The sequence below is a fragment of the Thalassophryne amazonica genome, chromosome 14 (assembly GCF_902500255.1).
Source record: "Thalassophryne amazonica chromosome 14, fThaAma1.1, whole genome shotgun sequence".
NCBI lineage: Eukaryota > Metazoa > Chordata > Actinopteri > Batrachoidiformes > Batrachoididae > Thalassophryne > Thalassophryne amazonica.
This window is the reverse complement of record NC_047116.1, coordinates 70,810,745-70,838,189: the sequence shown is the minus strand read 5'-3', so window position 1 is coordinate 70,838,189 and position 27,445 is coordinate 70,810,745. Positions and strand designations below refer to the sequence as shown.

General features: G+C 41.1%; 1 protein-coding gene across 1 annotated transcript in view; it reads left to right on the top strand.

Moving 5' to 3' along the window:
* LOC117524295 (NACHT, LRR and PYD domains-containing protein 3-like) overlaps nucleotides 1-27,391 on the top strand; it is a 32,595-nt gene extending 5,204 nt beyond the window's left edge. The window contains exons 3-4 of the mRNA XM_034186062.1: nucleotides 27,102-27,275; nucleotides 27,331-27,391. Coding sequence (XP_034041953.1) covers nucleotides 27,102-27,275; nucleotides 27,331-27,391 — 235 coding nt within the window. The remainder of the gene's footprint in view (nucleotides 1-27,101; nucleotides 27,276-27,330) is intronic.
* The last annotated feature ends 54 nt before the right edge of the window (nucleotides 27,392-27,445 follow it).

Genomic DNA, 27,445 nt, shown 5'->3' with positions numbered 1-27,445 from the left:
AATAAAACGTGCTCTGAAATTAATAAAATGTGCGCACCTTTTCCTGGCCGTGATAATTCATGCGCACGTTTTCCTTTAATTGGGCCCTTGAATTAATAAAACGTACGCATGTTTTCCTTTCATTCAAAATGAACTCCATAATATGACCTAAATTGTCATCCTCACGATGGGGAGACGCTTTGCCCTCAGCATCCTTTTTAATGTGCTTAAACTCCAGATGATGCCATGCTGGGCAGTTGAAGTTCGCTGTATGTCCTTGTGTGCCCAAGCCATGATGATATACCTTACACTATGTCCTGACTTGTTGGCTAATAGCCAACATTTATGTGTCAAGACAGTATTGAGTGCACATTTTACAAATTGTGGCCACGATTAAGTAGCTCGTGCCCTTGTTTTACTCAAACGATGCTTCGTGCACACAATATCATAAAATGTGCGCACAATATAATAAAACACGTGCACACTCTCCACATGCAAAACATTTTGCGATGACACTTCCAGGGTTCCGTAGTTCCTCGTTCTCTCTCCCCTCAAACTCTGTCAGAATTGTGTTATAAACCAGTCACCATTTGTTTTATTATACATCTGTGTAGTTAATAAATAAAATAATGTTCACGGACGATTCGTTAGCACGCGCACGTGCCGCTGCTGCTCTCCCCTCAAACTCTCCCAGGAGAGGAAGACTCTGACACATCAGAGGAGGAGTTTTAAGATTGATATAAGACTGACTTTTGGCTGTGCAAGTAAGTTTTTTTGGTGCAAGTATTTTTTTTGTTACTAGCACCAGTGCAAGTAGGTTAAAAAAATGTATTTCGACCCCTGGCTGGCGAAAGAGTTCCACGTCATACCTGCTACAGAGCTAGATGCTGAAGCTGTAATAATATGTGTATTACAGTGGTGACATACTGTTCAGCTGCATTGCAGGGCACTGCACAGAGCCTCTGATGAGCACAATGACTCACTGGCGCGGCATAGCGTGCCTGCCCATGGTGTAATAGTTATGGCGCGCACAATGTTTCACATAAATTACCTCACCCATGGGAGAGAATGGAAATATCTATACTGTAAGGCAGGGGTGCTCAAGTTCGGTCCTCGAGAGCTCCTTTCCTGATACTCTTAGTTGTCTCCCTGCTCCAACACACCTGAATCCAATGAAAGGCTCATTAAAAGCCTGCTAACGAGTCTTTCATCCGAATCAGGTGTGTTGGAGCAGGGAGACAACTAAGAGTATCAGGAAGGTAGCTCTCGAGGACCGAACTTGAGCACCCCTGCTGTAAGGTCTATTATGGATATAACATCCTGTTCAGATGTGCGCACTGTGTGCGCTAGGCAACATTGACCTGCAGTGTGTCAGGGCTTGTGGTGGGCTGACACTGGAAGCAATTGGAGACCAATGCAAACTCACAGACATGGCTGGTTGAGGAGAATAAGAGGCTTTATCTGATAAACAGGCAAGTCAGACATACAGGCAGCGGTATCAGACATGAAGCAGCCTGGGACATGGTCCATAAACCAGGCAGGGTTCTTTCACATGGCATCAAGGGATCAAACAGGCAAAACAAAGGCAGAGTCAAAAACAGGCAGCATTCAGGGTAATAGTGAGGCGGAGGTCAGAGTACAAAAGCAAGGTCAAAAACTACAGAGCAAACAGGATGTGAACAAAAGGTGAGAAAGTGAACAAAGTCAGCAACCGGGCAGTGAGCTGTGGCAACTGTGAGGGCTTAAATAAGGAGCAAACTAATCAAGGTGATGTGAGCCAAGTGCGGGGAAGGTTCTGGAAAGGGGTGTGGTTTAGTGAGACGAAGAATAGACAAGAAAGGCAAGAGAGTGCGGGAGGGCAAAACAAATTGGTGCAAAACAAGATAAGTAAGTGACAGGAAAACTAGCTGTGAATGAGATGACATGTTCCAAACAATAATGCGTGAGCCGGGGTCTGAGTAGCCTGGTCATGATCAGGAGCTCATGAGCATCAGTGCAAGGAGATGATGAATCTCAGGTGTTCCTCGGCTCTGCAACACACTCTGGAGGGAAAACATACAAAATCACAGACAAAAAAGACAGCCAGGGCAAGGGCAAAGAGCAGACCATGACAGTACCCCCCTCAAAGGGCGCCTCCTGGCAACTAAATGGGCAGGATGGAACCACCCAACTGGGAAACCAGGAGAATGCGGGGGGGGGGGGGGGGGGGGAGAACGAAGATAGGGCAGGAACCATGCGACCCATTCAGAGCCCACGGCGGAGAACACAGAGGCCATGCAACTCTCAGGATCTAAGGGGGACAACAGAGTTTCAGAAGAACAGGAGCAGGAAGGGCACAACCCCCCAGGCCCCAAGGCATGGACAGGGGCAGAGCCATATGGTCCACAGCAGAGAAGATGTGGTGTGGCCATTAGGTCCATGGTGGGAAACCAAAGGAGCCAGCCTATCCCCCCCAACCCATGATGGAGACACGGAGGCTGTGCAACTAAGCAGGCTCCCAGGTGGAACTCAGGTGGAACTGAGGAAGGAGCCAAGTGGCCCAGAGGGACAGGTATGTTCCAGGGACACAGGGAAGGTCAGCGGAGTGATAAAAAACAGGTCCGAGAGTAGGTCTGATGAAGGAATGTAGCCCAGGGTCCGGAATTACAGACAGTCTACAGTATGAATGTTCAATTTGAAGTTACGGTGGTGTCCAAAAAACAGTCCTGTTTGGAGGAATGGATGAATTAGAGGAATGGAGGACAGACCCCCTTAAGAAATGCACTGCAGCACCCACCAGCCAATGTCTCAACTCAGCAGGACCCCCTAACAAAAAAAAAGTCAAACGCCTGAAAGGAGGCAGGGACGAAGAGTATAATAAGCTGGGACTGGTCTGGGAACCAGGAAACAAAAACCCGGGACTAGTCTGGGAACCAGTAAACAAAAACATTGGACTGGACAGGGAACCAGAGAACAAAAAACCCGGAACTGGTCTGGGTACCAGGGGACTAAAACTAGGGAACTACTTGAAACAAAAATTATTCTATAAGACTGAGGACAGACCAGGAGACCAAGGAACTAAAGACAGATTAGGGAACTAAGACCAGGAGCAAACTAAGGAACTATGTTCAGGCTAGGGACTAGGCACAGACAGGAAAACGCAAACTTGGAGCTAATGCTGCGTGATTACTGTTGGAAGAATGCTGCAGATGTCTATGGGGAAAAAACAAGGGAACACTGCATCAAAAAAGCAGCACAAGTTTCTACACAACTGGCATAAGGATCAAGATGACAGATAAATGGCTCGGAAGCCAAATAAGCAGATGCGGATGAGGAAACTATTTGCATGGCAGAGGGAGACACAGAAGCCAGTGTGGCAGAGGAATCAGAGTTGTGCGACTGGCTGAGTGAGCTGTGTGATGCCAGTGTCTGACTGAGTGACTTGAGCAGTGAGTTGAGATATAAGCGTGTTAGAGTCTGTAACCAGGGTTGAGAGGTTCTGAACACAGTCCTTGAAGGCTGAGACTGCTTGAAGGCTGAGACTGCTGGACTGGATCTACAACCCCAATTCCAATGAAGTTGGGACGTTGTATGAAATGTAAATGATACAGAATACAATGATTTGCAAATCCTCTTCAACCTATATTCAATTGAATACACCACAAAGACAAGATATAGGATAAGAAAAGACTTTTTTCTTTGTGTGCAAATATTTGCTCATTTTGAAATGGATGCCTGCACGGAGATAGCTGACTGCTGCCGGATTCTGGTCGCAGCCCGGAGATAGCTGAAGCTCAGGCTCAGCCTGATGGTAGCTGCTGCCACTGAAGCTCCAGCCTGGCCTGATAGTAGCTTCTGTCAATGGAGTCCGGTCCCGGTCTGATAGTAGTTGGCTGCCACTGGTGCTTAGTCCCAGCTAGTAGCTACCATTAAAAATAGCGTACCTAGTGTAGTTCTGACACAAACAGCTCAATGATTGCTCAGTGTGTGAGTGTGTGTGTGTGTCTGTCTGTGTGTGTGTACATAATGGCTGAATAAGCTGCTACTTGTCCATAGCACACGCACACACGTATATGCTCAGCTCTCAGCCACTAGACAACTTTTGATGCTGAATTTTGCTGCCTGCTAAATTTGCTGCATGTGCATACACGTGCACATGCACGCACATGCAGCAAACCTTTGATGAAAGTCAAATGACACCTTTGCTGAAAGTTTGCAGTGAGCTTTCCCACTATTCGTCAGACGCAGCCTTTCCAGCAAATTTTAATTTCTTTTTTCCTACAACGCAACTCTACATCGTTATTTCTGGTTGGATTATCATGTGGGATTTATTTATGGCATAATGTTTCCAGCACACAGCAGCCAGATGAGAGGCATTTCACTACAGGCTGTGGTCGGGACTCCTAGCCTCCTGTGCTGTGAAATGTTCCTGGAGGTGAGATTCATGTTTAATATGTTGTCATGGTGAAACAGTTCCACGTCATACGTCCGACAGAATTAAATGCTGATCAAGTAATAATATGTATATTACAGCGGTGGGATCCCTTCAGCTCCGAGCCTCTGACGTGATGTGTGACAGCGGTGGGGCGCACCTGCCCGCCGTCCGCTGTGGTGTCGCAGATATGATAGGCCCAATATTTCACATTATTTATGTCACTCATGGGGCTGTGCAACGCATTGATCTGCGGTGGCACACGGTGCTTTTCGGTTTGATTACTCAATTCACTGCACATGATGAATGTGTGCCACATACATGTTGTATATCAAAATTTTCTTTGCCTCCCTGGCCGAGGTCTAGTGGAGGTGGACATATATGTGGCGCAAGCAGGACATGCCGGCAGGCTTTGCTGTTACCGATCCATCTCAGAGCTCAATCAACTTCGATCAGATTATTTCAAATGCTCTTTATGATGCCGTCAGAATATGTAGATTGCGATCAGATGACGGAAAACTGCACATAGACCGCCGTCAGCACACTGCCCGCAGCTTCTGACTGACTGTACAGTCATCGCTGCAAGATGGGCTTCTGGGTAGACTGCCGGACTACTTTTGAGGTTTCCCGGATGTAAACAAGAAGACATCCAACAATGGTCAAAGCCACACCCATGCATCAGTGAGAGAGTAAATAATCATGATTTAGTTGAAATTTTTGCCATTCGTGTGACTTAAAACATTGTCAAATTAATACATCGGCAAGTCATGAATTGTTTTGCAGTGCATTTATTTATTTGTTGTGGGACTACTTTAGGTGTAGTGATCACTTCATAGTGATCACTACACCTAAAGTCACAAGGCCATACATAATTATTGTATGGCCTTGCCTTACAATATAAAGCGCCTTGGGGCAACTGTTTGTTGTGATTTGGCGCTATATAAAAAAAAAATTGATTGATTGATTGATTGATTGATGAGGCCAGAGTTCGGATGCACACAGAATATTAAAAATCTTAATAGTGGTTCGGCCCAACCAAGAGAGACCACTGCAGCCTGAGCAGTGGTGAGCGGTAGCGGATGTGCCGTCAGATGTGCATCCCATCTTGACAGTGCCATGAGTGCTTTGACCATGTGTATCACACTCAGAACAGCCGAGTGAATGGGACTATGTAGAGTGCCCAGAGACTGCCATCCATATGTCTTCAGACCGCACCTCAATATTTCCCAATTGTGGCCGGATGTGTCATTTTGATGCCATTCGGCCTCAATCGGCATATGTGTGATGGGGGTATTAGTCTCAGCATCCCAGCAGACATGGTGCCTATGTCAGTAAAAGGATCTAATGCTGAGACTAGAACACACTGGGTTATTTTTAAACTAAGATCCTCTATTTGTCATCAAATTAATGAAGAATTCCTGAGCAGTAAACACTGAGTGACTGACAGGTGGCTGACCTTGAAAAAGTGTAGTCACACTGTTAAACAGAAATTTTGAATTGTGCTTGTTTTACTAAGACAATCAGAGTAGAAGGCTCACTTTGGAGCCAATAATGTACACTATAGTCCAGAATAGAGCCATGCAAGGTGGAATACTTCTAGTTTTGAACAACATTTGCACTAAAAACTCCAAACTCCAACTCACTGAAGCAAGACGTTTGTGTTTTTAGGGAGCATGTCAAATCCCAATGTGGAGCTGGACTGGATCAGCTGTGGTGAACCTGAACAAATAGGAGCAGCTGAAAAATGATAAACATTAGTGTATGTAAGCTGTAGAATATGGACTGGACACCAGTGGTGTAGTCTACATTTTTGAAGTGGGAGACTGTGTTTTTTGTCCGTCATCAACCCCGTGCGTATGCGCCCCCGGTTATTAACATTTTTAACACCATAACAACAAATAGATCTATACTTTCCATCTGATCGTTTATATTCTATGTTTGCCACTATAAATGTGAGAAATGTGTCAGAATGTAAGTAAGTAATTTGCACCAATTGCAAAATACAGTATACAACAGTAAATCTAAAAGAGTGATTAAAAATACAAAGATCAAATACATTTATTTTTTGGCATCTGAAAACCTAATTTAACAAAGAAATTTAATCAGGTCATAAACCAGGAATAAACAATGTTTAAATCCAGCCAAAAGTATCATATGCAAGCTAGTGTGCATTGTTTAACAGTAAATAAGACAACTTTAAGTCACAGTCACTCAAAAAAAAGTGACTGTGACTCCTTGTTATTAAGAAAGAAAAGTTCTGTTAACAATAATAAGGAGCAGATTATTGCCTCCCAACTAAGTATATTGCAAGAGTTCACTTTTCCTCCCTCTATTTAGTATCGGATATGAGCCTGTACTGTCAAATTCAGCAGCTGCAAGATTCACCCTTCATATAATCCGCATGGCCCCACGTTGTTTGTGGACAATTTAGACGCATAAACAAAAACAAAACAGAACACACCGGTCTACATGTGATTGCACCGGCTGCAGAGCCTACCACAATCTCTGTTGAAATTGACAGTCCATCATCAGGTCCAGACGGGGGACTGGAACCTGTAGGCTTTGTGGTCCATAAGGAAACCTACCCAGTATAAACAAGCTAGTATTAGTATACGTTAAATTCCATTAAAACAGCAGCTAGGCTGAAGGACAGAAGCTAGCTCCCAGAAAATTCACATACAATGAAAATATGGTAGATGCTTTATTTTGCAGAAACCTTTTCAACCCATGACAAAAACATTGTAGGCCAAATCAGTGGCACAAAAGTATAGTATGAAGACAACCAACTAACTAACTAAGACAACCATGCAACTACTGGGACTTTGCCACTTACCAGTTCCAGTCATTTTAAAACTACACTATCCAACAGCCAACTCAAACTCAAGAGACATCTGTAGGTTACCGGCAAAACTCTTATTTTTTAAAAAGCTGTTTCATTTTATATTTTAACAATAAATGAACGGATCATTAAAAATGTCCACGAATCAAAGTCAAAAGACATTTGCACAAGTAGAAGCTCTCCACTTATTGTGCTCAAATTCATATTTTAGAAATGACTCTGTCCTGATAACAACATTAAAGGCAATTACATATTTTGTCAAAATTACAAGTTGAAATGAGCATTAAAAAAATTCATCAAGAGGTTTATGTCACAGAAATCCTACTTTACAATCACTGCAGTCATTGTTAAATTATTTCCTGTTGCATTTATAATAAACATTTGTATTTATTTACAGTGTCTGTTTTTCTGGTTGAAATGAGATATAAATAATCTACCAGACTTAAAAAAAAATGTACAAATTTCCATGTTATTTTGTCTAAAAATAAATGTCCAAGGTTCCTTATATTAAACAAGAAATTATCTAATCTGAAATAACAGGTGGTTGTAATTTACAGATGAAAGGTTTCTAAAGAACCATTTACTGATTTATTTAGCTATTTTAATTACAAGTGTTTTAAACTTTTTTAACAGTAATCAGAAATTCTGAGGTAACAAACAACAACAAAAAAACATTTCCAAGGATTTTTCTTCATAAAACTGCTCCATAAATGAGCAGTCCTGTGACACATTTGTTTTGTACAGATCAGTGGTTTATTTCTACACCGATCCATTTTGTACAGATCAGTGGTTTCTGCCATAGGCATATATATGAATAGACCCCGCATTGGCTGCTGTGGCGCAAAAAATGCGGCCGCCATCTTTGAAGGGGCGTCCTACCAATTAGTCCTATTGTAAACAAAGCAAGTCCACAAAGTCACAGAAGATGCCTGCCCACTGTGCGGCCTATTTCTGTTCACATAGGCGGACTATTGGAAGCAGGGATGAGGGGATTACTTTTCACAAGTAAGCTTGAACATTATTATTGTATTTTGTGAATAGAATATTACTTACTGTACCACTAGCGAGATGCCGGCCGGCTAACTATACGAGGGCTGTCCATAAAGTATAGGTCCTTTTTATTTTTTTCAAAAACTATATGGATTTCATTCATATGTTTTTACGTCAGACATGCATGAACCCTCGTGCGCATGCGTGAGTTTTTCCACGCCTGTCGGTGACGTCATTCGCCTGTGAGCACTCCTTGTGGGAGGAGTCGTCCAGCCCCTCGTCGGAATTCCTTTGTCTGAGAAGTTGCTGAGAGACTGGCGCTTTGTTTGATCAAAATTTTTTCTAAACCTGTGAGACACATCGAAATGGACATGGTTCGAAAAATTAAGCTGGTTTTCAGTGAAAATTTTAACGGCTGATGAGAGATTTTGAGGTGACACTGTCACTTTAAGGACTTCCCACGGTGCGAGACGTCGCGCTGCGCTCTCAGGCGGCGTCATCAGCCTGTTTCAAGCTGAAAACCTCCACATTTCAGGCTCTATTGATCCAGGACGTCGTGAGAGAACAGAGAAGTTTCAGAAGAAGTTGGTTTCAGCATTTTATCCGGATATTCCACTGTTAAAGGAGATTTTTTTAATGAAAGACGTGCGGACGGGTCCGCGCGTCGGGACACAGCCGGCGCGGAGCGGCGGCACAGGAAAAACACCTCCGTGTTGATAACCATTTGTAAAATCCAGGCGGCTTTTGATGGCTTTCAGTGGAGTGAGTATATGAGAAATTGTTTATCAGCTGAAGATGTTCCAACTTGTCCTTAAGGCTTTCAACAGAGGTGTTTTTCCTGTGACGGAGCATCGCGGCGGCTGCGAGCCGACGCTGCAATCCACCCGCACATCTTTCATTAAAAAAATCTCCTTTAACAGTGGAATATCCGGATAAAATGCTGAAACCGACTTCTTCTGAAACTTCTCTGTTCTCTCACGACGTCCTGGATCAACAGAGCCTGAAATGTGGAGGTTTTAAGCTTGAAACAGGCTGATGACGCTGCCTGAGAGCGCTGCGCGACGTCTCGCACCGTGAAAAGTCCTTAAAGCGACAGAATCACCTCAAAATTTCTCATCAGCTGTTAAAATTTTCACTGAAAACCAGCTTAATTTTTCGAACCATGTCCACTTCGATGTGTCTCACAGGTTTAGAAAAAATTTTGATCAAACAACGCGCCAGTCTCTCAGCAACTTCTCAGACAAAGGAATTCCGACGAGGGGCTGGACGACTCCTCCCACAAGGAGTGCTCACAGGCGAATGACGTCACCGACAGGCGTGGAAAAACTCACGCATGCGCACGAGGGTTCAAGCATGTCTGACGTAAAAACATATGAATGAAATCCATATAGTTTTTGAAAAAAATAAAAAGGACCTATACTTTAAGGACAGACCTCGTAGTTTAGTGCCGGAGGCTAACTGAGACATAACAGCTGTATTACAACTGCCAAAAGAATGCTCCTGTCGAAATAAAATAAATATTACTGGTATAACAATGATCAGCTAATTTTACACAGGTGGCAGAGACTGCATTATTCACATGTAGCTAATTATTTCACTTTAAAACAGTATAGGCTACCTCTCGTGTCTCAAACCCACACACTTACATCCTTAAAAATCCTGACAACAGAATATCTGATTGTACAACAGTTTGCAAAACAAGCTTACTCACAGTTTTCAGCAGCTTTGGTTCATTATCTGTAGATATGCATTAAAATAGGAGTTTTATTGAAGAAAGTAGGAGGAAGTAAATAAGTAAACATTTACAGTGTTTTTTTGTAGGCTCTCCAAAATTGGCCATTTTTGTTTTGAAGGTTTCCCAAAGACAAAGATGTCCGGAAGAAATGGGAAGTAGCAGTAAGGAGAGAAGGATTCATTGCAAATGATTCTTCTGTGCTGTGCAGTGAACACTTTAAGAATGATGATTTCGACAGGACAGGTCAGATTGTCTGACTGTGGGATGGTGTTATTCTATCCATCTTCAGCTTCCCGGTTTACCTCCAAAGAGTAGCTGTAGGCTTTAGTGTTAAAAATGTGCTCTCTCTCTCTCTCTCTCTCTCTCTCTTATATATATATATATATATATATATATATATATATATATATATATATATATATATATATATATATATATATACACGAGGTCTGTCAATAAAGTTACGGTCCTTTTTATTTTTTTCAAAAACTATATGGATTTCATTCATATGTTTTTACGTCAGACATGCTTGAACCCTCGTGCGCATGCGTGAGTTTTTCCATGCCTGTCGGTGACGTCATTGGCCTGTGAGCACTCCTTGTGGGAGGAGTCGTCCAGCCCCTCGTCGGAATTCCTTTGTCTGAGAAGTTGCTGAGAGACTGGCGCGTTGTTTGATCAAAATTTTTTCTAAACCTGTGAGACACATCGAAGTGGACACGGTTCGAAAAATTAAGCTGGTTTTCAGTGAAAATTTTAACGGCTGATGAAAGATTTTGAGGTGATACTGTCGCTTTAAGGACTTTTCACGGTGCGAGACGTCGTGCAGCGCTCTCAGGCGGCGTCATCAGCCTGTTTCAAGCTGAAAACCTCCACATTTCAGGCTCTATTGATCCAGGACATCGTGAGAGAACAGAGAAGTTTCAGAAGAAGTCGGTTTCAGCATTTTATCCGGATATTCCACTGTTAAAGGAGATTTTTTTAATGAAAGACGTGCGGACGGGTCCGCGCGTCGGGACGCAGCCGCCGCGACGCTCCGCCACAGGAAAAACACCTCTGTTGAAAGCCTTAAGGACAAGTTGGAACATGTCCTGCTGTTAAACAATTTCTCATATACTCACTCCACTGAAAGCCATCAAAAGCCGCCTGGATTTTACAAATGGTTATCAACACGGAGGTGTTTTTCCTGTGCCGCCGCACCGCGTCGGCTGCGTCCCAACGCGCGGATCCGTCCGCACGTCTTTCATTAAAAAAATCTCCTTTAACAGTGGAATATCCGGATAAAACGCTGAAACCGACTTCTTCTGAAACTTTTCTGTTCTCTCACGACGTCCTGGATCAATAGAGCCTGAAATGTGGAGGTTTTCAGCTTGAACAGGCTGATGACGCTGCCTGAGAGCGCTGAGCGACGTCTCGCACCGTGAAAAGTCCTTAAAGCGACAGAATCACCTCAAAATCTCTCATCAGCTGTTAAAATTTTCACTGAAAACCAGCTTAATTTTTCGAACCATGTCCACTTTGATGTGTCTCACAGGTTTAGAAAAAATTTTGATCAAACAACGCGCCAGTCTCTCAGCAACTTCTCAGACAAAGGAATTCCGACGAGGGGCTGGACGACTCCTCCCACAAGAAAAACTCACGCATGCGCACGAGGGTTCAAGCATGTCTGACGTAAAAACATATGAATGAAATCCATATAGTTTTTGAAAAAAATAAAAAGGACCGTTACTTTATTGACAGCCCTCGTATGTGTGTGTGTGTTTGTATGTCTGTCTGTCTGTCTGTCTATCTATCTTCATTGCATGTGAATCTGAATGATTTGTCTATAATACTAAATACATTTCCCACTTTAGGACAATGCTGAATGGGTTGTCTGAGAAATGGCACGCTTACTATAAATGGTCTAAGTATTTCATTCTGGAGTGTGAGGTCTACATTTTCTTTTTTTTTTATTTGAGTGGAAAACAAAGTAAGGATTACAAAAATGTTATTGAGTGTATATATAGTCAATTGAATTCATATCACAATTTACTTCAATATTCTGAAATGCAAAAAATTAAGCCAATGCACCCTATAGGTATATCAGAATATATTACTTTTAAGCCCACTATAAATATTAAAATTACATTCATTGAACCATGTGCCCTGCCTCATGGCTACATGCATAACGTTTGAAACAAAAAAAAATCGTGAAAATCCGTTTTGTATACAGCGAGTTATGATTGATTAAACGCACTGACACTTCATTGCGCCTGTCAAATAGATGACACTGAGCGGAGCGGGTGCCCCTTCCAAGATGGCGGCCCTACGGCTCGCCAGCACCAGTAGGAAGCAGCCGTCAATGCGGGGTCTACTCTTATATATGCCTATGGTTTCTGCCACTAGTCTTCCGTGTTTTGGCCAGACGCGTCGTTCCTATTGGACAACGCAAAGCTACGTCACGGCTCAGAAAGTTGGATAGGCTTGAACTTTGTCTACGTCAGCCTGCCGACAAGCGGCAATGCGCGCTCCCGTCAGCATCTAAAAAGCAACGCGTCTCATTGAAAATAATGCTTTTTAGACCGTTTTTTGACGCGTCTGACGTATTCAGTGTGAAAAGCCCATTAGCTTAGTGAACAAATAAAAAACTAGCTGTCGTAGGCTAGCCCACTTACCAGAAATGCAGACAGCGCCAGGTTTATCTCCTCCACTCAGAGTGCAAACTTCATCAATCGGCCCTGAAGCAGCAGGTGGACGTTTTGGGAAAAAAAAAAAATCTAAACCCAAGGCATGTTTTCTTTTCATTTTTTCGGGTAATAATCACCATCGATACTTCCAGCATTCTTCTTGTTTGTGTGCGGCTTTCGCGCTGATTAGCTGGTAGCCCCGCCCCATCTCTCTATGAGCCAATTAAAACTCTTATCTAGCAGAGCGACCGGGGGTGGGACATACGGTGCACTCTGCAGTGATGGACTCCTGATGGCTGTCTTTTAAAGGGAGAAAATAAAATTACAGTCAATATTATTTTATTATTGATTTTATTATTTTATTTTATTTACACCGTCACGTTCCCCGGGGCAATTTGAAGTGGGTAGACGGAAATTCCCGGTCATTTTAGGTGAGTAGACGGCGTCTACCTGCGTTCCACGTAGACTACACCACTGCTGGACATCCCCACCAGTTTTCTGTGTATCCGTGTATATTTTTCCAACCTAAAACTCACTGGCCTTGTATGAAAGTACAGCAATAATAGGTGCTCTGTGCTTTCACTTTGTCCTCCTCCTACTTGGGCCTTCTGTTGGAGTGAGTGAGTGAGTGTGTGTGTAGGGGGGGGGGGGCTGCTTACATGTGTGAGAGAGAGAGACAGAGAGGAGGAAGTGTTATTAAAATTCCTGATCTACGTACTTTCATCACTGTCAGTTGCTGCCAGGTGCACATTTTTGGGACACAAACCTTGGACAAGTTCAAAAGTAGTTAACCTTGATGTATTTTAAGAAGTTAAAATGTTACACTCTGTTTCAATCTGATCCTCTTGGTTGTCAGGTGACAACCAATCAGAATAGAGCTGCACCATGATGTCAGTCGCTGGTCTCTTCAAAACCACTTTGTTTTGTAAAAACTAGTGAGATTTAAACACTTCTAAAACTGAAAATGCTGTTTTTGGAACCTAATCACACCTCTGAACTTATTTCCAAAACATTTTGGAAATAAGTTCAGAGGTGGGCTTCATAGATAATTGGCAAAGCTTCTGGGGAAAACCTGGTCTTGTTAGGAGAGACGGCATCCATCCACTTTGGATGGAGCAGCTCTCATTTCTAGAAATCTGGCCAATTTTCTTAAATCCTCCAAACCGTGACTATCCAGGGTTGGGACCAGGAAGCAGAGTTGTAGTCTTACACACGTCTCTGCAGCTTCTCTCCCCCTGCCATCCCCTCATTACCCCATCCCCGTAGAGACGGTGCCTGCTCCCAGACCACCAATAACCAGTAAAAATCTATTTAAGCATAAAAATTCAAAAAGAAAAAATAATATAGCACCTTCAACTGCACCACAGACTAAAACAGTTAAATGTGGTCTATTAAACATTAGGTCTCTCTCTTCTAAGTCCCTGTTAGTAAATGATATAATAATTGATCAACATATTGATTTATTCTGTCTTACAGAAACCTGGTTACAGCAGGATGAATATGTTAGTTTAAATGAGTCAACACCCCCGAGTCACACTAACTGCCAGAATGCTCGTAGCACGGCCGAGGGGGAGGATTAGCAGCAATCTTCCATTCCAGCTTATTAATTAATAAAAACCCAGACAGAGCTTTAATTCATTTGAAAGCTTGACTCTTAGTCTTGTCCATCCAAATTGGAAGTCCCAAAAACCAGTTTTATTTGTTGTTATCTATCGTCCACCTGGTCGTTACTGTGAGTTTCTCTGTGAATTTTCAGACCTTTTGTCTGACTTAGTGCTTAGCTCAGATAAGATAATTATAGTGGGCGATTTTAACATCCACACAGATGCTGAGAATGACAGCCTCAACACTGCATTTAATCTATTATTAGACTCTATTGGCTTTGCTCAAAATGTAAATGAGTCCACCCACCACTTTAATCATATCTTAGATCTTGTTCTGACTTATGGTATGGAAATTGAAGACTTAACAGTATTCCCTGAAAACTCCCTTCTGTCTGATCATTTCTTAATAACATTTACATTTACTCTGATGGACTACCCAGCAGTGGGGAATAAGTTTCATTACACTAGACGTCTTTCAGAAAGTGCTGTAACTAGGTTTAAGGATATGATTCCTTCTTTATGTTCTCTAATGCCATATCAATCAATCAATCAATCAATTTTTTTTTATATAGCGCCAAATCACAACAAACAGTTGCCCCAAGGCGCTTTATATTGTAAGGCAAGGCCATATAATAATTATGTAAAACCCCAACGGTCAAAACGACCCCCTGTGAGCAAGCACTTGGCTACAGTGGGAAGGAAAATCTCCCTTTTAACAGGAAGAAACCTCCAGCAGAACCAGGCTCAGGGAGGGGCAGTCTTCTGCTGGGACTGGTTGGGGCTGAGGGAGAGAACCAGGAAAAAGACATGCTGTGGAGGGGAGCAGAGATCAATCACTAATGATTAAATGCAGAGTGGTGCATACAGAGCAAAAAGAGAAAGAAACAGTGCATCATGGGAACCCCCCAGCAGTCTACGTCTATAGCAGCATAACTAAGGGATGGTTCAGGGTCACCTGATCCAGCCCTAACTATAAGCTTTAGCAAAAAGGAAAGTTTTAAGCCTAATCTTAAAAGTAGAGAGGGTGTCTGTCTCCCTGATCTGAATTGGGAGCTGGTTCCACAGGAGAGGAGCCTGAAAGCTGAAGGCTCTGCCTCCCATTCTACTCTTACAAACCCTAGGAACTACAAGTAAGCCTGCAGTCTGAGAGCGAAGCGCTCTATTGGGGTGATATGGTACTATGAGGTCCCTAAGATAAGATGGGACCTGATTATTCAAAACCTTATAAGTAAGAAGAAGAATTTTAAATTCTATTCTAGAATTAACAGGAAGCCAATGAAGAGAGGCCAATATGGGTGAGATATGCTCTCTCCTTCTAGTCCCCGTCAGTACTCTAGCTGCAGCATTTTGAATTAACTGAAGGCTTTTTAGGGAACTTTTAGGACAACTTGATAATAATGAATTACAATAGTCCAGCCTAGAGGAAATAAATGCATGAATTAGTTTTTCAGCATCACTCTGAGACAAGACCTTTCTGATTTTAGAGATATTGCGTAAATGCAAAAAAGCAGTCCTACATATTTGTTTAATATGCGCTTTGAATGACATATCCTGATCAAAAATGACTCCAAGATTTCTCACAGTATTACTAGAGGTCAGGGTAATGCCATCCAGAGTAAGGATCTGGTTAGACACCATGTTTCTAAGATTTGTGGGGCCAAGTACAATAACTTCAGTTTTATCTGAGTTTAAAAGCAGGAAATTAGAGGTCATCCATGTCTTTATGTCTGTAAGACAATCCTGCAGTTTAGCTAATTGGTGTGTGTCCTCTGGCTTCATGGATAGATAAAGCTGGGTATCATCAAGCATCTCTGTGCTTGTTCTGTTAGACCTCAGTGCTGCTTTTGATACTGTTGACCATAAAATTTTATTACAGAGATTAGAGCATGCCATAGGTATTAAAGGCACTGCGCTGCGGTGGTTTGAATCATATTTATCTAATAGATTACAATTTGTTCATGTAAATGGGTTATCTTCTTCACAGACTAAGGTTAATTATGGAGTTCCACAAGGTTCTGTGCTAGGACCAATTTTATTCACATTATACATGCTTCCCTTAGGCAGTATTATTAGACGGCATTGCTTAAATTTTCATTGTTACGCAGATGATACCCAGCTTTATCTATCCATGAAGCCAGAGGACACACACCAATTAGCTAAACTGCAGGATTGTCTTACAGACATAAAGACATGGATGACCTCTAATTTCCTGCTTTTAAACTCAGATAAAACTGAAGTTATTGTACTTGGCCCCACAAATCTTAGAAACATGGTGTCTAACCAGATCCTTACTCTGGATGGCATTACCCTGACCTCTAGTAATACTGTGAGAAATCTTGGAGTCATTTTTGATCAGGATATGTCATTCATAGCCCATATTATATGTAGTAATATGTAATGTAATATGTAATATGTAGGACTGCTTTTTTGCATTTACGCAATATCTCTAAAATTAGAAAGGTCTTGTCTCAGAAACTAATTCATGCATTTATTTCCTCTAGGCTGGACTATTGTAATTCATTATTATCAGGTTGTCCTAAAAGTTCCCTGAAAAGCCTTCAGTTAATTCAAAATGCTCCAGCTAGAGTACTGACGGGGACTAGAAGGAGAGAGCATATCTCACCCATATTGGCCTCTCTTCATTGGCTTCCTGTTAATTCTAGAATAGAATTTAAAATTATTCTTCTTACTTATAAGGTTTTGAATAATCAGGTCCCATCTTATCTTAGGGACCTCATAGTACCATATCACCCCAATAGAGCGCTTCGCTCTCAGACTACAGGCTTACTTGTAGTTCCTAGGGTTTGTAAGAGTAGAATGGGAGGCAGAGCCTTCAGCTTTCAGGCTCCTCTCCTGTGGAACCAGCTCCCAATTCAGATCAGGGAGACAGACACCCTCTCTACTTTTAAGATTAGGCTTAAAACTTTCCTTTTTGCTAAAGCTTATAGTTAGGGCTGGATCAGGTGACCCTGAACCATCCCTTAGTTATGCTGCTATAGACTTAGACTGCTGGGGGGTTCCCATGATGCACTGAGTGTTTCTTTCTCTTTTTGCTCTGTATGCACCACTCTGCATTTAATCATTAGTGATTGATCTCTGCTCCCCTCCACAGCATGTCTTTTTCCTGGTTCTCTCCCTCAGCCCCAACCAGTCCCAGCAGAAGACTGCCCCTCCCTGAGCCTGGTTCTGCTGGAGGTTTCTTCCTGTTAAAAGGGAGTTTTTCCTTCCCACTGTCGCCAAGTGCTTGCTCACAGGGGGTCGTTTTGACCGTTGGGGTTTTTACGTAATTATTGTATGGCCTTGCCTTACAATATAAAGCGCCTTGGGGCAACTGTTTGTTGTGATTTGGCGCTATATAAATAAAATTGATTGATTGATTGATTTTGCAGCGGTTACATGGTGACATCACTTCAGGCGCATAGCACCAAATTCTGGGCCCTAGGTACTAGCCATATTGAAGACACCCCCCCCCCCCCCCCAACACACACACACACACACACACACACTGTTATGTTTTTTTGTTTATTAACGCAAACACCAAATTTGTAATGCGTAGTCAAACCAGGTCTAAATCATGTATACCTTAGATCACACCTGAGAGTCAGAACCCTTTTTAAAGTTGGGGGAGCAATGCACCAAATTGCACCATTTTCTAGAAAAATGGTGCAATTTGGTCCCCCAGACCCCCCAACTTAATATACAACCCTTGGCAAAAATTATGGAATCACCGGCCTCGTGGATGTTCATTCAGTTGTTTAATTTTGTAGGAAAAAAAAGCAGATCACAGACATGACACAAAACTAAACTAAAGTCATTTCAAATGGCAACTTTCTGACTTTAAGAAACACTATAAGAAATCAGGAAAAACAAAATTGTGGCAGTCAGTAACGGTTACTTTTTTAGACCAAGCAGAGGGGAAAAAAAATATGGAATCACTCAATTCTGAGGAAAAAATTATGGAATCATGAAAAACAAAGAATGCTCCAACACATCACTAGTATTTTGTTGCACCACCTCTGGCTTTTATAACAGCTTGCAGTCTCTGAGGCATGGACTTAATGAGTGACAAACAGTACTCTTCATCAGTCTGGCTCCAACTTTCTCTGATTGCTGTTGCCAGATCAGCTTTGCAGGTTGGAGCCTTGTCATGGACCATTTTCTTCAACTTCCAAAGATTTTCAATTGGATTAAGATCCGGACTATTTGCAGGCCATGACATTGACCCTATGTGTCTTTTTGAAAGGAATGTTTTCACAGTTTTTGCTCTATGGCAAGATGCATTATCATCTTGAAAAATGATTTCATCATCCCCAAACATCCTTCCAATTGATGGGATGAGAAAAGTGTCCAAAATATCAATGTAAACTTGTGCATTTATTGATGATGTAATGACAGCCATCTCCCCAGTGCCTTTACCTGACATACAGCCCCATATCATCAATGACTGTGGAAATTTACATGTTCTCTTCAGGCAGTCATCTTTATAAATCTCATTGGAACGGCACCAAACAAAAGTTCCAGCATCATCACCTTGCCCAATGCAGATTCGAGATTCATCACTGAATATGACTTTCATCCAGTCATCCACAGTCCACGATTGCATTTCCTTAGCCCATTGTAACCTTGTTTTTTTCTGTTTAGGTGTTAATGATGGCTTTCGTTTAGCTTTTCTGTATGTAAATCCCATTTCCTTTAGGCGGTTTCTTACAGTTCGGTCACAGACGTTGACTCCAGTTTCCTCCCATTCGTTCCTCATTTGTTTTGTTGTGCATTTTTGATTTTTGAGACATATTGCTTTAAGTTTTCTGTCTTGATGCTTTGATGTCTTCCTTGGTCTACCAGTATGTTTGCCTTTAACAACCTTTGCATGTTGTTTGTATTTGGTCCAGAGTTTAGACACAACTGACTGTGAACAACCAACATCTTTTGCAACATTGCATGATGATTTACCCTCTTTTAAGAGTTTGATAATCCTCTCCTTTGTTTCAATTGACATCTCTCGTGTTGGAGCCATGATTCATGTCAGTCCACTTGGTGCAACAGCTCTCCAAGGTGTGATCACTCCTTTTTAGATGCAGAGTAACAAGCAGATCTGATTTGATGCAGGTGTTAGTTTTGGGGATGAAAATTTACAGGGTGATTCCATAATTTATTCCTCAGAATTGAGTGAGTCCATATTTTTTTCCCTGTGCTTGGTCTAAAAAAGTAACCGTTACTGACTGCCACAATTTTTTTTCTTGATTTCTTATAGTGTTTCTTAAAGCCAGAAAGTTGCCATTTGAAATGACTTTAGTTTTGTGTCATGTCTGTGATCTGCTTTTTTTTCTACAAAATTAAACAACTGAATGAACATCCTCCGAGGGCGGTGATTCCATAATTTTTACCAGGGGTTGTAGCTAGATTTCAAGCTCACCTCTCTTTTCAAAGAATTTGGTTAGCAGCTGCTTTCCCTCATTTAGTTTTCTTTCCCTGTCCTTTTTTTCTCTTCTTTTTTGAAATCTGGACTTTCATTTTTTTTTTTTTTAGGAAAGACATTTTTTCAGCCTAAACACTAGGGCTGCAACTAACGATTATTTTAGTAATCAACGGTCGATTATTTTTTCGATGAATCATTTTGGTTTTTTTTGGTTTTTTTTACTTACATGTGAGTTTTGCCATTATTTATTTAAGTGAGTTATTATTAAAAGTCCTTTATCATGCAACATCGATGTTTGAGCTTGTAACAAAGTTATGTTATATTCTAGTCAAAAACATACCTGGAGTAGTGTTTTTTTATTTTGCACATACATACATCACTGACACACCACAAAGAGATTTCTATCAGGTTTCACCCAATTATCCACCCTTTTCAGGTTTCAAATCCCACAAACCCTCAGAGAGGTCACTGTGCTGAGAGATCTCAGTAACATTGAGAACTGCACTGAGACGCTCTGATCGGGCTGCACTTTAACCGCTGAGCACGGACAACAGCATTAACATTTCAACATAAAACTATTTTTATATTGTGCCTAAAACTCTCATGAATATATTCTCTGGGTTTATAGACGTTGTTATTGCCTTTGTTTTATGTAGACATGCGAGAATCACAGGCTGTCTCTCCATTATTTTCAGTGGGAGCTGCTGTGAGCTACACTCGCTTCCTGATCATATCGTTCTGGGAGAAAGTGAAGTTTGCTCTTTAATGTCTTGATTATTGTTCTTTACAACACTGTTTGTCCTCTTTGTTCCAGACTAATATATATAATATGTCTGAAATTCGGTTTGCTTTTATTAAATTCCACGCAGATTAAACATCTGCGTGGAATTTAATAAACGCAGTTTATTACATGTTATTAATTATTAATAAAATTATTAATAAAATTATTATTATTAAATTTAATAAATCTGTGTCTGCTATGTTTAGTAGCAGACACGGATTATTCGTTATAATTGTTTTAGCATGTTTTCAGGGTATCATGCAGCAGTCTCTTATTAACGTGATGAAAAGCATAAAAAATACATTTTTGTAGTATAATATTCATTTACAATTGTCATCATGTGGATTCTCTATGTTGTTTTGACTGCAGCGACTCTCTGGCGCGCAAGGGATTATGGGATACATGAAAACCCTGGATGAGCATTTTTACCTGCCTACAGCAACTATCTCAACCACTGACAACATATTACAGCAAGAGTCCACAAAAGTATTTTAAAGGCCTGACGAAAGTGTAATATGTGATCTTTAAAAACATATTTTCATGAAAAAAGACACAAATGTGCAGTTAACTGCATTTTATTTTTTCTTATGTAAAAACACAGCTTAGATGTGGTTTGACCGAAACAAATTGTTATTAAACTTAAATAAAACAGGAGGAGTGGAGGTTTAAGAGTCACAGGAAACAGTTATTTATTTCTATAATTATTTATTTATGTTCATTGTTAGTTGGACTTATATTTTCTGTTGCGTTTAATCAGGTTCTTTTGTTTCTTTCTCTAAAATTGTATTGTAGCATTACTGGTTATTATTACTATTATTGTTGTTGCAAAGATTACTAATATATAAATTAAAAATAAATTAAAAAATATTACCATTTGTAATACATTTGACTCTTTTACGACAACAAATGCTGAGCCATGAATTATTATACAGCAAACAAATGTGCTGACAGCTGCAACAGCTTAATGCTAACTTTAACATTGAAAATGCCATAGACATGCTAACATGTTAGCATCGGTCCCGTTTTTAAGTTATAAAATACATCTATCAACTGTTTCAGAAGACCAGCACTGCAGAAACAGTTGATTTATATGGATGAAACGAAACATTTGCAGTAAAACAAAGTTATTTAACAACTGATGACTAAATTAGTTGACAACTATTTTAATAATCGATTAAATCGATTAGTTGTTTCAGCACTACTAAACACCTCCTCTTTCTGTCAGATCCCGTTTGGGATGTGTGTGTGTGTGTGTGTGGGGGGGGGGGGGGGGGGGGGGGAGTGTCACCTGTGCGCCTGGACTAAACCATTGTACAACTGTGCAGGGGTGGGAAGGGCCCTCAGAGATCTTTCAATATTATTGTTAGAGCAGAATTATGTTTTGCAACATTTACACAGTCATTTTAATTATACTCAACAAAAATATAAACGCAACACTTTTGGTTTTGCTCCCATTTTGTATGAGATGAACTCAAAGATCTAAAACTTTTTCCACATACACAATATCACCATTTCTCTCAAATATTGTTCACAAACCAGTCTAAATCTGTGATAGTGAGCACTTCTCCTTTGCTGAGATAATCCATCCCACCTCACAGGTGTGCCATACCAAGATGCTGATTAGGCACCATGATTAGTGCACAGGTGTGCCTTAGACTGCCCACAATAAAAGGCCACTCTGAAAGGTGCAGTTTTATCACACAGCACAATGCCACAGATGTCGCAAGATTTGAGGGAGTGTGCAATTGGCATGCTGACAGCAGGAATGACATCCAGAGCTGTTGCTCGTGTATTGAATGTTCATTTCTCTACCATAAGCCGTCTCCAAAGTCGTTTCAGAGAATTTGGCAGTACATCCAACCAGCCTCACAACCGCAGACCACGTGTAACCACACCAGCCCAGGACCTCCACATCCAGCATGTTCACCTCCAAGATCGTCTGAGACCAGCCACTCCGACAGCTGCTGGAACAATCGCTTTGCATAACCAAAGAATTTTTGCACAAACTGTCAGAAACCGTCTCAGGGAAGCTCATCTGCATGCTCGTCGTCCTCATCGGGGTCTCGACCTGACTCCAGTTCGTCGTCGTAACCGACTTGAGTGGGCAAATGATCACATTCGCTGGCGTTCGGCACGTTGGAGAGGTGTTCTCTTCACGGATGATGCAAAGGAGATGTGTTGCACTGCATGAGGCAAATGGTGGTCACACCAGATACTGACTGGTATCCCCCCCCAATAAAACAAAACTGCACCTTTCAGAGTGGCCTTTTATTGTGGGCAGTCTAAGGCACACCTGTGCACTAATCATGGTGTCTAATCAGCATCCTGATATGGCACACCTGTGAGGTGGGATGGATTATCTCAGCAAAGGAGAAGTGCTCATTATCACAGATTTCGACTGGTTTGTGAACAATATTTGAGGGAATGGTGATATTGTGTATGTGGAAAAAGTTTTAGATCTTTGAGTTCATCTCATACAAAATGGGAGCAAAACCAAAAGTGTTGCGTTTATATTTTTGTTGAGTATATATTCTTTTACAACATGAATTGTATGAACATTAATAACATGCAACACAAAAATGTATTTAATGCCAGTTTTTTTGTGGGCCCCCCATGCTCTGGGCCCTGGGTACATAGTACCCTTTACCCCCCCCAGTCCGACGCCCCTGCATCACTTCCTGGTGTAGCTACTTGCTAATAGCTTTTTTTTCTGGTACATTATTGAACAGATTTTTTTTTTTTTATTCAGCACACAAACTCAAAAATAAAAAAAAAGCTCATAAAGAGAACAATTTCATAGCATACCCATGTGGCTGAAAGGGTATAGGCAGAAGCAAATGTTTATAAATGCCCCTCTTTTAGCATAAAAAATGTATACATATGTATATATAAATATATTTATGCTCATGACAACAAATAGAAAGTATAAATTAATCACTGAACTAGAATTTCAAAACACAACAAAGCAAACCTTGTGTTTTTGTAATTATGCACAATGCACAATTCCAAAAAACAAAACAAAATCAATAAACCATCATGCTATAACAAGTAATTATAAAGCTTTTTAAAACCGACTAAGTTACCAAATAATTTGTTATCAGGACACTTATTCTAATGTTAACACCTTTAACAGAAACAAATTGTCGATAGATAGATAGATAGATAGATAGATAGATAGATAGATAGATAGATAGATAGATAGATAGATAGATAGATAGATAGATAGATAGATAGATAGATAGATAGATAGATAGATAGATAGATAGATAGATAGATAGATAGATAGATAGATAGATAGATAGATAGATAGATATGAACTTTATTGTGAGATCATGGGATCTGAAATTTGTTTCACATGTTCAGCAGCTCCGTATAACACAAGAACAATAGACATCATACATTAAAACAATTACATCACAAAGAAAACAACCATAAACAATCATCCATTTGCCTTCAGACTCTGACTCTAGGAACTAAGCTCCTCATTTAGTTTCAAGATGGACTGATGTATAAATGAGTTCTTAAGCCTGACTTTGTTATAGCGTGGCACACAGTAGCGTCGCCCTGATGGTAAGAGCACATATTCAGAGTTTAGGACACGCCTGGGGTCAGAGGCGATGTTCTTTGCTAACCGCATCATGTTGTCTAATCCCAGATTTAGCAGTGACGGACAGACAGCTGAACCACACAGCGTTACAATACTGCAGAACACTGAGAATGATGGAAGTGAAAAACAGCAACAGCACCTGATGAGAGGCCCCAAAAGACCGCAGACGACGAAGAAAATAGATTCTTTGTTTGGTCTTTCTACAAACAAAGTCTATGTGATGTTTCCATGACAATAAACAGTCAATCATCACACCCAGATATTTAAATGACTCCGCCTGTTTTACACTCTCGTTTATGATGGTGGGTGCTACTGTTACAGTTTTTGTACAGAAAACCACCTCCTCTGTTTTTTTGGTGTTTATTTGCAGAGCGCTGTTTTTGTTCCACATCACAATCTTTTCAACCCCCTGTTGGTGCAGCTCAGGACTGTCTGTGTTTGACAGCAGTGTCAGCAATACAGTATCATCTGAATATTTGATGACGTACTGATTACTGGATGTTGCACGACAGTCCTCAGTATATAAGGTAAAAGCAGGGCTGAACTAACACAGCCCTGGGGGGCACCGACAGAGGTCGTGATGGCACAGGAGAGTGTGTTGTTCAGTTTAACCAGTTGGACTCTTTTTGTGAGGAAGGATGCGTACCAGTGAATCAGATATGGATTAACTCCGTGCTGTGACAGTTTGAAGATCAAGATGTCTGGTTTAATAGTATTAAAGGCTGATGAGAAATCTAAAAAAGAGCTCTTGTCCCCCAGTCTTCGTTTGTTTCCCCCTCTTTGTCCTTCTGTCCAGCCCTGAGTGTTTGTTTTCTGTTTCTTCCACTTTAGTCTTGGTTTTATTATCTGTGATGCTTCTGCCACATTAAGTTCTGTTCTAGTTTAGTCTCTTGCTTTTTATTTATCATTCTGTGTGATCACATTAGGTTTTGAGTTATCTGTTCCACTTCAGCCACTTATTGAGTTCTGTTCTAATTTCGCCTTCATCTTTTATTTTCTGGTTAGTCAGTCACTCTGTTTTGAGCATGTTAGTCCCTCAGGTTTTTCTGTTACACTTCAGCCACTTGTTGAGTTCTCCTCTAGTTTAGATCCATCCTTTAATTTTCTGTTGTTCTATTTCTGCTTTTTCATTTGTTTATTGTTTCCTGCATGTTTGTATTTTAGGTATCATTAGTTCCTTATTGTTTCACGTTTGTTCTGTCACTCACTTTCCTCTCTTGCCTTGACACGCCCACCTGTCACTCCACTGTCTTGTCCAGCCACGCCTTCTTCCCTGCACCTGCTTCTCATCACGCCTGATTAACCTCTGCTTTTAAACCCCTTGTCTTCCACAGTACACTGCTAGTTCGTTGTGCATATTGCCTCATTCCAAGCCTCTCGTTGTTCTGCCATAGTCTGTTTTCTTGCCGTGTATGACCCTCACCTGTTTTGACTTTGTCTTTTGTCTGAGCCAGTTAACCTGCTTCTCTGTGCCTGAACCTTGCTTGTTTTTTGACTCCGTTTTGCCTCCTCCGGTACACCTGTTTGCTTGTGCTGGAACTCTGCTCGTTACTGACCAAGCCGCCGCCTCACGACCGTCTGTACCTCCGCCTGCCTGCTTGTCATCCCGTGTATGGACCTGAGCCTGTTTTGATTAAACCTTTTTCTAAATCCCACCTCTGAGTGATGAGTCTGCATTTGCTCCACCTGCCTGTCGTGCCAAGTCCTCACAGTTCCTGACAAATTGACTCTTTACAGTAGTTCCAATCTTTGATTTCTCAAATTATAATGTCCCTCGCAATTTATAACTGGACTCCCTCATTTTAAACAGGTCCTGGACATGTTGTGTTAAAACTTAAAGCGTGCACACGCTTTGTACATGAGGCCCCAGGAGAGTGTTTTTGGCATAGACTGTATATAAACTGGACAAAAACTCCGTCACACATAGGTACTTATAAGAACCATTTTTAAGCTCAAATAGTCCTGCTCTGAGTGTTGCACCCATCAGTGTTCACAGCATACATAACCTGTCAAAGTGACGCTGCTCATAATTATTTGTAATGTTGTGGCTTGAAACTTGTTAAACTGATACATTATGAAAAAATAAATAAATCACACACACACCCGCCCCACGTACAGTTGCCATCACAGGGATACTAGCTTTTGAGAACAAAACAGTTTCTTGTACCAGGCTGCAAACATGTTGATTTCTGCTCTAAACTTGTACATTTTAACATGGAAGTCTTTGGAAAGTAGATCCTTGGACAACTGACCAATCAGAAACTGTAAACACTTTCACTTCCAGGATTGCTTAATTTCTAGAAGTGGAGGTTGGTTCTTTGATGCTGCAGCACACTGCCCCCGGTGGTCATATTGTGTCAAACATGTAATGAGAATGCCTTAAATGCAGAGGATTAATTTTCCTTCAGGGACCAATAAAGTATATCTGACCTTATTTAACAAAACATTCCATTTGTTTCATTAATACTGCACCAAATCACACAGACCAAAGTGGTAAGGAAAAACTCTTCTTGATGATGTTGAGGAAGAAACCTCAAGCAGACCAGACTCAGAGGGGTGACCCACTGCTTTGGGCATTCTAACAGTTACAACAATTACAACAATATGGCTGGAAAATTTTTTTCACCTAACAGTTTGGTTTCATTATGATTCAGAGGACTGTGATTCAATTATAAATCAATTTTCAATAAAATTGCCTGTGTAGGTGTAGGTTCAGAGTGACTCCATATTTGTATTATTTCCACTCCAACAAACAAACAAACAAAACACAGAATCACATCTGCAGCTTTTTTGTGTCTTTATGTGCACCTCATCAGGATGCATGGGCGCGTGCACACTGGCTGTACTGCACTATTGCACCTTGTACATCTGCAGCACAGTTCTGTCACGATAAAACAGGAACACATGTTGTTATAAAGGTAAAACTTTGATGTGCTGCTGATTTTCTGACACTCTTAAAGCAAGAGAAATCATGACTTGCACTAAAAGCTGATTTATGAATCTTGTGTGAGGTAAAGAACAAGCTGGAACCTTGAAGAGAAACCTCTTTTTTTGTTGTTGATCATTTTCTTTGCAGGTTATCTGTCTGTAATCTGTCAGAGAGAAGCTGTGAAGTTCTGTCTTCAGTTCTCAGCTCTCAATCATCCAGTCTGACAGAAATGGACCTGAGTCACAACCGGCTGCAGGATTCAAGAGTGAAGCTGCTGTCTGCTGGACTGAAGAGTCCACATTGTCAACTGGAGATTCTCAGGTCAGGATTTAGTTTTTCTTCAGATGTGTCTCTGGATTCGAAACTGTTTCATCAGATTTAGTTTCACATCAGCACTCAGATACAGTATGTCAACTGAACCAGAACAAAAGAACTGACAGGACACTCTCCTTCTTCTCGTTAATATGGTAATAGAGGTGATCCCAAAACCT